Genomic DNA, 12,910 nt, shown 5'->3' with positions numbered 1-12,910 from the left:
TCGTTGTATAGTCACTGAGATTCGACCAGATTTGGTGAATACATGAAACTGGGCGAGACCGTATTGTTGCGAGTCGTCCCACCAGCAACGGAATGAACAGAACAATACCTGTGGACGAGATGAGGGGTCACGATTTCCGGGGTATTCTTACAGGTATGCAGGCGAGTTATATTGCTGGTCTGCTGAAGGTTGGCGCTGTATGTAATCCTTCGCTCTGGTAATATTTCTTTGTTTCTACCGAGTGATATTGAGAGGTTGCTCAAAGTCTTCTGTTGTATATTTCTAGTTCTTTTTTACGATCAGCACTTGAGGACGATGGGGCTTCCCTGTTAGCGCGAATTTGCAACCATTGAGTCGCATGGAAACAAAGACCAAGATCTTGATTTAAAGAGTTTCTGCTCAAGTGTTTGTATGTATTGTCCTGTAACTGGGGCTGCGCAATTCTAGACATTCGCCTAAGTTACTTTGAGATAGAATTGATTGTACTGCGAAACCCATGAATCATAAGACTATTCAAGTGAAATAAGTTTCGACTTTATCTGCACTGGTTGTCATCAAAATATATGACACTGCTTTCGTAAGGTATCGGGTCTTTTTAATCTTGAGTGTTTGTTTCAGTTTGAGATTTGTCGGTATGTATTTAGGCAGCAGCGAAGGAATCTAATCCCAAATCTTCGAGGCATTCAACCAATCGAAGCTAACAGGTTCATTTTTTTCATGTACAGTAGATGATTTGAGCCATTGGTTCATGAGTGAGACATGATGTTTATATGGTTATGTTGGGTAGTGCGTCCCCTTCTGGTTGGTGTCTAGGATTGGTAGGATTTTCCAACTTATCTGGTGAGTAGGGTGGGTAGATTATCCAAAATTGGTGTTTAAGATGAGTATTATGTCCCCTCTTGCTTGGTTATAGGATGGGTCGGATGTTCCCTCGTGCTTGCTCTCGAAGATGGGAAGGATATCTTCTTCCCGGTGTCTAGGATAGGAAGAACTTTCCCTTCAGAGGCCGAGACTGTTGTCCTAGAGTCCAGCCATCTGGTCTTGATGGCTGTCAAGGCAATCTTTTAATCTACGTGGAAGTGAGGACATGGGTTCGAGGTGGGAGAGAGTTGGTGCAGCAGGGTTTCGATGAGGTGGAGGGTTGGTGCTGTCGTTTCTAGGTAGCGATAGTCTAATCTACCAAAGGTAAATGGTCAAGGTTCACTTGGACTGTCACCATCCAGTATAGGACTAATGACTCGTAACATCGGCATTACTGGGTGAGGCGACCTTTCTGGGGTGTAAGCCTCGCCAGGACCAGAGAGCCCCTGTTGGCTCAGGTAGGATGAGGTGGGGGGGCTCTTCCCGCCGCCCCTCTAGCAGCTGATATGGAAAGTCTAAAGTCTCCCTTTCTCTCTCTCGCTCTTTAAAGCGTCAAAGATACTTCGGAAGTTGGTTGATCTAGTGCTGCGTGGGCGTCAATATGCTGTAAGTTGACGTGGATGGAAAATGCGCAGCAGTACTTTTCCCTTTACAAATGAGTTAAAGCTCTCCCACATGACAACACCGCCTCTCTGTAGTTCCCTCACGTCGCCGCCAGTCGACCCGGCCAGTCATACGACTCAGGCGTCGACACTGCCATCCAACAGAAGAACAGAATCAAAGACCTGTAGAAATCTTCCCGAAACCAATCCTCAGTAATTCTGTTATTCTAGACAGATTGTGTCGTGGTTTTTGTTGTGGTGGGAAGGCAAGTATTAGTGGCACAGTTCGAGGCGGTCAGTTGACCTTCGTAGGATAGGGAGTAGGTGAGTATTAAGGGAGATTTAGAGGTAAGCGATATTGGAATACTAGGCTACCCTTTATTTTCCATAAGAGAGTAGTAATGACATTTGTCGGAGGCAAGACTTGAGGGAGGATGTTTGGTTCATCTGGACATGAGTGAGGGACTGGAATACCCCAATGGACAACCACAAAAGATAAATTTCCGTTGGAGAGTACTACTACTATGCCTGTTGTTGTATAGTGCTGTTGGCCAGAGTTATGCTAGTTGTATTTTATCGGACTTTTAGCTGTTGTATAGTGCTTTTGGTCAGATTTTTGCCTGTTGCGTAGTGCTGTTGGTTAGATTTGTGCCTGTTGTATAGTACTGTTGCTCAGATTTATGCCTGTTGTATAGAGCTAAGTTCCTTTATATCCTCATCTCTCCTCGCTCGCCATAGATTGATCGGCTACTGAGGGAAGCAGGCGAGGGGGAAGAGATGGTAGAGCAGGCGGTCAGATCTCGGTAGGAATGGAAGATGTACCTTGCAGGAATCTTCCTCACTTGACTGGGGGAGCCCTGTCTTGAGCCGGCCGAGGGCTCGATCAACGTGATGTCCAGCTCAGGCTCATGTCTCGCCTTCTAGTAAACGCTAACCTCGTACCTGTGTTTGTGAACGAGGCCAAATGCTTTAAAGGTACCCTTGAGTAAACGCGGATATAGTGCTTTTATTACAGAAGAAAGTTACTGGCATGTGAGACTAGTAATGTCAAGTTCGTTTTTTTTATTTGTACACAAGGGCTAACTAACAACATCTTAACGATAAACGGGGACGAGAATATCAAGTAACAGCCCGCTGCTGAACCTAAGGAAAAGCAAATTCCCCCAATGTGACGTACATTTAGTTTGCACATCAGAGTAGGGCAGCATACTAAGCTCAAGAATAAACAAACCCATACCAATCCTTTGTACTCATGTCGTCACCCGGATGTTGGGATTCCCACACAGCGTCACGCAGGATGGACCACCCCCACTAACAATGTGTTCCTGAAGTACTTTGAAGGTCGTACGGGGACGGTTTACCCAGTTTCCAATGCTCGTACTGTAGATAAGGTACAAATAGCTTCTGGAGTTAGTCAACCCAAACCCAGTCTATTAGTGAAACATAAGCGCTTGTTACTTTTTAGCTTTAGGCACGTGGCGTGGGTTCTAACGAGACCAAGGTTACCGTTCACTCGACTACCACTATTCACAGCATGCCTCCATTCCCAGGAAAAAAGATACGATGAGCTGTGGTTTTAGTACCGCTCTACATGCTTTCATCCGGACCTCTTGAATTTCTTAATGTCGTTCTGGGAGTCTTTATCTTGTTCTGCTTCTGTCTGGCTATCAAACTAAGCTGGTCTTGTTCTGTTTTCCTTTCACCGCTTCTGTTCACATGCTCTTCTATATCAACTTGCCAAAACTTGGATTTCCTCTCCTTTCTAGCCTCCCAAACTTGGATTCCCTCCTCTACCGTGTAACCTCTGTCTCGACAGGTTTTGCCTCTCTCTCTTCTCCTGTAGCGGAGTATTGCTGGCCCACAGCCAAGACCGGCTTCCCTCAGGGCTCTACACACGTGATACGAAAGACTCTCCATTTGGCCTTTGCGCAACCAGCTGCTGCACCTCCGCCCCTTTTAAATGGGGTTTGATTCCCTTACGACCTGTTAACTTTGGTTTAAATATGGTTTAAACTCCCGTCATGAATTGGTTTAACTTGCTTCTTACGAATGGGTTTGTAAACTTTCACTTTATTAGGTAGATCATTGTACGGTTTAACCTCTTTATTATGAATAGGGCTTACGTACTGTTTAACCTGCCTCTTTGGAGCGGATTTATACGTTCCGTATGAATTGGTTTGCGTTTTAAACTGAATTGAACCGTTTCTTTACCTACTTCGCGGAGGAAATATTTCGCTTTAAAGTATCTCTTGTAAGTTGGTTTAAGTTTCAACTTTCCCGTCGTGTTATGTGTCGAGACTTTTCGGTAAGGTTTGATAGTTTAATTTCCCTTGGTTTAGTTTTTACGATATTTTCTATCGCTTTGAGCTAATCTATGTACCATGGCTTCGGCGTAAATGTTATCTCAGTGTTTGGACGCATAGCTATGTCCAGTTATTAATGAACACGAAGAGCAAACTGTAAACCCTGATATAGGTTACTGTGCGACAAAGTCTAGGTCATACACGAGATACGACGAGATTGATGAAAACAACTACAAGTGTTGATGAATTTTACCCTTGCTTCCCACACGAATTTTTCTCACAAGTGGAGCTTAAAATCACCCACAATGAGAGCCCTCACGCACCCAGCCAGCGTATCCACGCACACTGAGAGCCACACACCTGGTCAGAGGGATCCCCTGGTTTACCGGTTTCAGGTGTGTAGGACGCAGGGTTTTCCAGTCTTACGGCTCGCCTCCTCCCACTGATCCCCAGCCAAGCCCACTTCCCACTGCTTAATGGATTTCTAAACTCTGTTATCTTTGTCTCCTATCTCTTGTTTATTTCTCCTCTCTTCTGTTCATCTTATTTCTCCTCCCCCTCCGTCTCTCCTTTCCCCTATTCATCCACCTCTTTTCTTCTATTTCTATAAAGCTGATCTTGTTTTTAGATTTAACAAATTTGTTTAAAACGAACAACTTGCACCTAGGCCAACGAACCTCTGTTCCCTGCCTTTCCCAATACTACCTCTCTCAGCGCCACCACCTACACTGCCAGAATTAGTATGGTGGTTAACAAGGGCTACATACTGATGCTTCGCGGCACGGGTGGAATGCTTGGGGGTGACATTTACCCATAACACGTCATACAGACGCGTGGAACAACCAGTTCCAACCTGGTAGTGAACCGGCTAGATGTGGACTATATATATTCATCACTATCCAGACTAGGGGCAAAGCTGGATAAATCTGGACTATATACATTCATTACCATTCATACCTAATGGTGAACCGGTTAGAACTGGACTATATACATTCACCATCCAGATTAGGGACTGAACTGGTCAGATCTGGACTATGTACATTCATACCCATCCAAACTAGTTTGTTATACCTGGCCTCTGTATTCATTGCCATACAAATTAGGTAGTATACTGGTCAAACTTAGACGATATATACATTCATCACTATTCAGACTATCAAGCATCTCGCATTTTTTTTTTTTAGCTTATTTGAATTTTCTATATATTTTTTTCTTTACAGTGATTTTCTTTATTTCCAGATAAGTGTTGGTTATCTGGATCAGGAACCTCAGGAAACTAGTGCCCACCTGTTCATCACTTTGGTCAAAGAGTAAGTCTTTTTTTATTCGGATGTATCCACCATGTTCAGAAGGTCTAGAGATTTACATGCATCTGGGGGCGCGAGGACAGCTGGTACGTCTGATCGTCCTGTGGGAGGGTGACTCCAGATGGAGAGAGAGAGAGAGAGAGAGAGAGAGAGAGAGAGAGAGAGAGAGAGAGAGAGAGAGAGAGAGAGAGAGAGGTGTAGCTAGTGTGTCTTGGACAATGGGGGGAGGTGAGGCAGCCACAGGTCCAAGGCTTGATACCTGACCCACAAGGAGTTCATCCCCTAGCAGGAAGCCTGGTCCTGCCCAACACTTGACAGAACACACCACCTACTCCGTAGCAACACACGCTTAAACGAACTTTGACACGAAACCCTTATCATTAACTTCACGAAAGAGCCTTGGAATTACGTAGAAAGATTCAAATTTCTGAGCTACAATAAATGTCAACTGTGTTTGGATTGACTAGGTTATTTCACAAAATTTAGGATAGTGTAAAATTTCACTTTATCTTCACTGTAAGGATTGCCCATAGTGTCAGAATAGCGCGCGAGGTGCTCGAGAGAAGGCTGGGGTCTTCTATGAAGGTCAGCATAAATAGGGTCATGGTCTCTGACTGCTACAGAGCTAAGGCCACGACCGGAACTTTTTTGTTGGTCTCCAAGAGTGTATAGTTAGAGGCACTTGCTGTGTGGAGTAACATGTGTTGAAGTAGTGTCGATATATACAAATATAAATGTCTTATTTTGATAATACCAGACACTTATCCAGTGTTCAGGGTGTTATAAGCTTTTGAAGGTAGGTTTGGGTCCTCTGTAGGTCATGATGCTCTTGGAAGGCATTATACTAATGGTCAATACCCTACGTGTTCATGATTAAAGAACAGGAGTTTATCTAGGTAGCACGTGGCAAGAGTTGTACCCACTGGGTGACGAAGGTAAACTGGGTTCAACCCAGGAAGGAGAGTGTCTGGTTGACATTAAAGAGGTTGGTTCAACTGCAACTGGATAGATATGATTGGTACTAAATAAACATAGATTTATCATTAAAGCTGTACATACGATAAGTTACAACCCTTTTTGTTCAGTGTCTTGGTAGAGATAAGAGAAAAAAACACGATTGGAATCGCTTGATGTAAAACTGTTTTGTTCATGTTATTTCTGTTCATGAAAGGGGGGGGGGGGGCGTGAGAAACACGCAAAGCTATTATCTGTAACCAGGTCCTTAGCAAAGGGTACTTCAAAGGTGTGTTATTACTATTTGTGTGTCACGGGGAAAGAATTTTACACTGGTGTTATTCCGTCTCTTAACGTTGTAAATATGTACCATGTCTTCACTCCCGTATACACACACACGAGTTGTGTGTGTGTGTGTGTGTGTGTGTGTGTACACATTTTAGTCATGTTATATGTCCTTATGTTCCTTGTGGTTAGAACACTATTAGAGAACGCCTCTGTCTGTCTCGACTCTGGCCTTCATGGATATCGACTTATTTTTAACTTTTTGAAAGCGTGTCGTTAAAAGTCAGTGTGGTGACAACACTCGGTAAGGTCAAAAGATGCTGAGCAACAGGATGCAAGACTGGAGTCAGGCTGGGAGAGACACCAGGGCATCCAAGGTTCAGGTTGAACTTGTTTTTAAACCAGGATAAATTCGTGTTACCAGCGTGTCTTGCTGGATGGGATTTATTTTGATTAGTTAGCTGAGACGGGACGAGGCAATCGAGGCCATCTCATTGAGCACGCACACACACACACACACACACACACACACACACACACACACACACACACACACACACTTTAGACCGAACCACGTATCAGTGTTATTGATCAACCCTTAGGGAACAGCTTGGCTAACTGAACCGACTGTCGCATCCAGGATTCGAACCCTGAGGGGCCCTTGAATGCTAACTGTCAAAAACGCCAACCGCTACACCATGGAGGTCCAGCAAATTTGTTCTTCGAAAGCAATGTAAAGCCTTGTAGAATTAGCATATTGCTCTCTTCCTATAAAGTGGGCTATTATCTGCTACACAAGTCAAAACATTTTAATGTAGATTTGACATGATTATAATAATTCATTTCTACATATACGCGAACCAAGACTTTCTCGGAGCCAGTGGATAGCAAGCTATACTGCGGAAGGGCTCAAAACCAGTTCTCCCTGACACTACAAGTTGAGCAGGACTCGGGACAGAGAACGGGGTGAAAGTGTGTCTGTATATGGAAGACTTTCTTAAATTGAACTTGACCTGTACCAGCGGTGGCTTCCTGACGAAGTAAGAGAAGTATAAATCTTCGTTCATATAGTTGTATAGTCAAGCGATTGGTAGATGTAGATATCTGGTTCATTCTTGAGTTTCATTTTACCCACAGGTCACTGCAAAACCTTTTTGGAAATACTGTGTTGCATTGAACTCAGGGTCGGTCATTTGATATGAATAAACTCCATACGTTAACGATTAATGCTAGTAGTTGATTCATCATTCGATCATTTCATGAAATAAAAAGTCCACAAGGATTGGAACAGCCCTTATATGACATCATCGGCCAAGCTCTTGTGTTTATGAGTTGATGATGTCGCTGACCTCCTCCCTGTGGCATCTGGATTCCCCTGTTGAGACTTCCCTGTTGTGTGTGTAGTTTTATAATCGTCTTGAGCACTGGAGGAAAGCGCTCAAGATTTTTTGACTGGTGGTTATATCTTGAAGCCCGACAACCTGAGTGACATTGTCACTATATATGACTTGGATAAACTCGAGTTCTACGCTTTTAAGGTTCAAATCTCTTGAGCCTTTTCTATCAACCTTTTCAAATTCTCGTACCTAAATTCGGTCCTTATCCCTTGGCTTGTTCCATTCATCCGCAATTCTGATACTATAAAACTAATAATTCGCATCTTTTCTAGCAAGTTTCTCGCTAAATATATGACATCTGGTTGTGCTATCTTGCTATTTGTCGAGAACTGTTAACACTGCAATGGATGATTGATTCACATACTTAAAGGCCGTAGTTAAGACACTCCTTGTATTCCCGAAAACCGCGTGTTACCTTGTGTCGTGTCGCCAACTCATAAATTCCGATATATTCTTTATTTTTGTCGGGGATCAAATTGCTGAAGTTTTGAAATTTCTTTTTTCCGTTGAACAATGTCTGTTAACGAATTGCTTGGATATCTGGAGGAGGAGGAACCGAAAGGCAGTCTGGTTTTACTTTTTTCTGTGAGACCGAGAACGTCCTGGTTGTACATATTTAATATATATATATATATATATATATATATATATATATATATATATATATAGGAAAGGATCACAATTTTTGCGCGCGATCAACATATTCCTATGAGTCCACGTGTTTCATTTTCCCCGTGGACTCATAGCAATATATATATATATATATATATATATATATATATATATATATATGGTTAGCATAACGGATTGAGGCGTGACAGGAAAATAACCCTGACAGCAGTGGTTTGAGAAAGAATTTGTGAGAATTGGAAGAGGAAGAGGAGCAGCTGCCACACAGGAAGGAAGAAATCTATGTACTAGTACATCTTGTGGTTCAGAAACCTTCTTCCGCCCGCCTGGAACCCGAGGCTACAAATTCTCGTCTCATTTTCTATTTGATTGCGCATTTTATCCAGAAGTTCAGGAAGTATCATTATCTTTATCCGTGCAAAGAGAGAGGCGTGGCGAAACTTCCCAGTTTTGACAAGGACACTCGTAGGACTTGGAGCACGTGTGCATCCTCTTAAACAATCAGTCACACTACGACAGTCGGCAGAGGCGGACGCTATGGCACCAGCTCTACACTATACGAAAAAGGTGCTTCACGTTTACCTGTAATTAAGCATTTAAAAGAAAAAGCAGCATCATTTGTTCCAAGTGTCATAAGATTTCAAAGAGTTCCGATTGTGGAGTTAAGAAAGGAAGTTGTCTAAAGTGGCGGGTACAAGCGTTCACAAGTTGTGATGCCGGTGGAAGGTGTGCAGTGTGTGTGTACTATCACTATTCCAGGCATGACTTGGTGGCATAGAAGTTGTCTTGTGATCCATTCATGTAGAGGTGAAGTGTAGAAAGTTGAGTGTCAGAAGTAAACACCCCATTGATGATATATGGCGTACGAAGATCCGTAAGTACTATAAAGAGACGTGAAGAACGAACGCAAGACGAGCTACGGTGCAGAGAAGAGTAGCCGGTTGGTACACCCTCAAGGCAGAACGAGGCCGCTCTTGCAGCTGGCGGTCAGGGCTGTGGTAGATGTTGGCAGCGATGTATATAGAATTTTCTTTAAAGTCGATTGTTATTAAAAGAATTCATAGCAGTAACCAAACGGCTGCACAGCCTCTGCTAAATAGAACACTTGGCATCTCAAGGTCGATACTTGAGATTTGTGTGAATGTGTGGCTGAGCTTCCACCCGTTGTCTAGAAAATCATTTAGCCAGACCCGAAGGTTGCCTCACCAAAGTTCCATAGGAAAATCCCACGAGAGGGAGAACTTGTCCAGTGGCTAGTGTGACTTTGATCCCGAGAAAGTAAAGTACTAGAAAGAGACTGACGGATAGTGTTAACATGTGAAGAGTCGGCAACTTTTAGCTCGAGCGCCGCAGGCTATGCTAACCAATTTATGGCAGCATATACGTTTTTCTATCTTTCCATAAGTAACCAAAGACCAGAATATTTGTGAAAAGAACCCTCTATAATGGTGAAAAGAGAGCTACTCCTTGTGTAATATAAGACAGTCTTTTTTGGGGGAGGGTGTAAAGGTCGCTTCGCCACTTGACATCAAATAAGTGATAGTTTCCGATAAACCTTTAACTCGCATTATAGACGGTCCTCCCAAGCTTTGTCTTAAGGGGGAGTCTATGACAGACTTCACAGCTGTATCATAAGCTTGGCTTATTGGTTACGCATATGCTATCAAATGAAAGCTGGTTCATTATAACCCATCAATATCCACAGCCTGCTTTCAGAGCTGATTCTTTTGCTGAAAGTCATGTTTGAATTAGAACTTAGACTATCGCTCGTGAGTTGCATCAAGCCATTGCATTGTCATAGAATGCAGAGATAATTTTCGAAAGTATGCTAGTTATTTGAGAAGAAAGCCTTATGTTGGTAACATTGGCTTTTATATGCGGTGCGCGTCACCAAGTCAGCGTCAGTCCCAACTGGTAGGAACTGAGCTGGACGCGTTTGGCTGAATATTAAGCATCCTTGTATTATCTGCTCTCTCCAAGTTCCTCGTGGCCCGCTGAGGCATACTAAACACCTACTGAAGCTTGCGTTAATACGTGGAGTTTTTTGTAGAACATCTTTACATTGTATAAAGAGCTAACCATGCCAAACATCAGCTATGGTTGGAGTAAATACTGTTGCAGTAATACCTCGGTGAAGATTACATTTTGACCTTGATTCAACACGGATGATCTTCGTTGATTAACAATAACATTATTAAACGCCCAATGTAGGAAAGTGCTACTGTTTTTGAGACAATCATTTCTTCTTTTTGACTACAGGAACTGATAGACTTTAAGTTTTGATAATGATTCTTTGATAAATTTATGAAGCTGGTTCATGGTTCCCCACCACTTTTACAGCACTGGTAGTCAACCTTGAAGAACTTATAAATGATCCGTGCGGTTTCATGAAAATGTTCGCTCACATAAATTTTGTTAGAGGTACGTCGCGTGTGTTCTCTCGTTTGTTTTGCAAAACCATGAACCAAACTGTAGAAATATGTCATGATGTGGTTTACATGTATATAGACAATATTGTAAGATACAGTAGATTACAAGATTTCAGGCTTACGGGAATTTATAAGCTTATTTAATGTAGGGGACTAGTTTGATTTGCTATCTTAATGGGTTTGTCTTTAAGATCCACTGAAGGCTAAAGCTAAGCTGACATGGCAAGAAAGCTGAGAATAATTCACGAAAGAATTTCGTCTGAAAGACGAGTTTGGTAGCGCTCTGAGATGCTCGTTTCTCCGAGAGATCGTGACTGTTTTAGTGGCCAGAACAAGAAAACTGCACGGCTGGGAGACATGATCTTCGCCACCACAGGCTCATTCACCAGGGGACAAACTTGGCCAACTGTTACAAAACATTTGCAAACTCTTGATATATGCATTTGCATGTACCATTATGTACCATTATGGTGCAGAAGATATACCGCAAGTTTGACCAAAAAAGTATACCTTATCTGCTGCAGAAAATATATCGTAGGTTAGACCAAAAGCTTATACCTTATTTCGTGACGTGGTTTAAAATATTTTCCCTTTACACTACTGAATAACGACATATTTGGAAGACATGGAGCGTGATCGTCCACCGTCAGTTGGCATGAATGGGGTTGAAGTTCACAGTCAAAACCGTTACGAGAATATCAAACAGGAGCCAGAATTGTGAGAGTCTTGTTCATCTGATGCGCCCGACTCGTGTGTGTGTGTGTGTGTGTGTGTGTGTGTGTGTGTGTGTGTGTGAGACTTGTTATAAAAGTTACTCTAAGATACCCTCTTTTTCTATGTGGCTGCCATATCCCATGTCTTGTCCCAGATTGCTGTCTTCTCTTTCTATTTAGACTACATGCGAGTTGCTGACATTGTACACACACACGCACACACACACACACACTGACAACACGTAACCCACATGACTCGTTTTCTTAGCTGCAGGTTTTCCTGCGGTGATCATAACGCGCTCGCCCTTCCCTGTGTAGGTAGAGAGTTATTCTTTCTTTCTGAAATGTTTATTACAGCGGCGAGCGTAGTCATGACCAGTGGAGTGAGTATTATTGCATCCTCGTATTGTGTAGCATCGTACAGTAAGATAGTCTTCCTTTGTATCGTGGATCATTCTACACAACACTCAGTGTCTGCATTTTCGTCTTGCTGGTGATGGTTAGTACATGTCTATGGATACTAAGACGGTGAGGTATTTGTATCTCTGACAGTCAGCACAGGCAGAAGTTAGCTGGGCGATTTATCACCAGGGTGTGATCGGCATATTAGTGTCTCGAATGTTTGTGCTTGTACTATGGGAAGTAGAAACGTGGAATAGTAACGCGAAGGATCATTCCAAGGTTAGCCTAAATGTTCCTACTGTCACAAAAGGGTTATGTAAGCGATAACACACAAGACGTCACACTCGCCCTTCCTTCATTAAGTTCCCCCTAACTCGTACCCTTATTGTGTGGCATATCCGCTCTGGTTGACACACACACACGCACACTAGAGTATTTTTTCTTCACTTTCTTTTGGTGTGTGTGTGTGTGTGTGTGTGTGTGTGGGTAGTAAGCTAAGTCCATTTTCTTGAAGTTACGCCGTGGAAATTTATTATATTTGTGTAGATCCGCGTCAGGGCACAGAATTAGGTCCTCTACTGTTCTTACAACCCAGTGAGTGTTGGTAAGGTTGTCTAGCAGCTCCTCGTCACGCTTCTATCTCGGAACTACGATTGAAAGCTAACTCACAGTCACAGGATCGCTGTTAGACTAGAGGCATAGCCTCATACTTGGATTTCTTATCAGAGTATGTTACATAGAGGTGCTCTCGTGTGGTGTCAAGGGACCAGTGATGTGGACCATGAGACGTGAGGGGGTGGGTTACAGCCAAGGTCAGACCTGTGGTGCTACATATTATTTGTGGTCGGCTGCTGTGAACGCTGACAAATAAGAGTCGGCCATGTCGACGCAAAAACCTTGGAATATGATAAGTGTAACTCCGGCGTTGAAGTCTCCGTTTTCGGTAACGGAAATAAGCGACATGCCTTACAGTTTGAAGACAAAAATTCACAAGCATGAAAATAAGTAGTAAAGTAATTTAAGAGTC

The 12,910-nt window shown here is 42.9% G+C and overlaps 1 protein-coding gene across 5 annotated transcripts in view; it reads left to right on the top strand.

Annotated features, from left to right (window-relative positions):
* Positions 1-12,910, top strand: part of LOC139748115 (sodium- and chloride-dependent glycine transporter 2-like) — a 45,855-nt gene that overhangs the window by 20,053 nt on the left and 12,892 nt on the right. For 4 of the 5 annotated variants that reach the window (XM_071660777.1, XM_071660780.1, XM_071660778.1 and 1 more), the window contains one exon: positions 5,006-5,076. Coding sequence is in view for 1 of the 5 variants with exons in the window: in XM_071660776.1 (XP_071516877.1) it covers positions 8,877-8,906 (30 nt within the window). In the remaining 4 variants the exon portion in view is untranslated. Of the gene's footprint in view, positions 1-5,005; positions 5,077-8,837; positions 8,907-12,910 lie in introns of those variants that run through there. The other variant, XM_071660776.1, reaches the window with a different exon arrangement.

This window comes from Panulirus ornatus, chromosome 72, assembly GCF_036320965.1.
Source record: "Panulirus ornatus isolate Po-2019 chromosome 72, ASM3632096v1, whole genome shotgun sequence".
Classification (NCBI taxonomy): Eukaryota; Metazoa; Arthropoda; class Malacostraca; order Decapoda; family Palinuridae; genus Panulirus; species Panulirus ornatus.
Note: the sequence above shows the minus strand (reverse complement) of the source record. Positions and strands in the feature narration are given on the sequence as shown.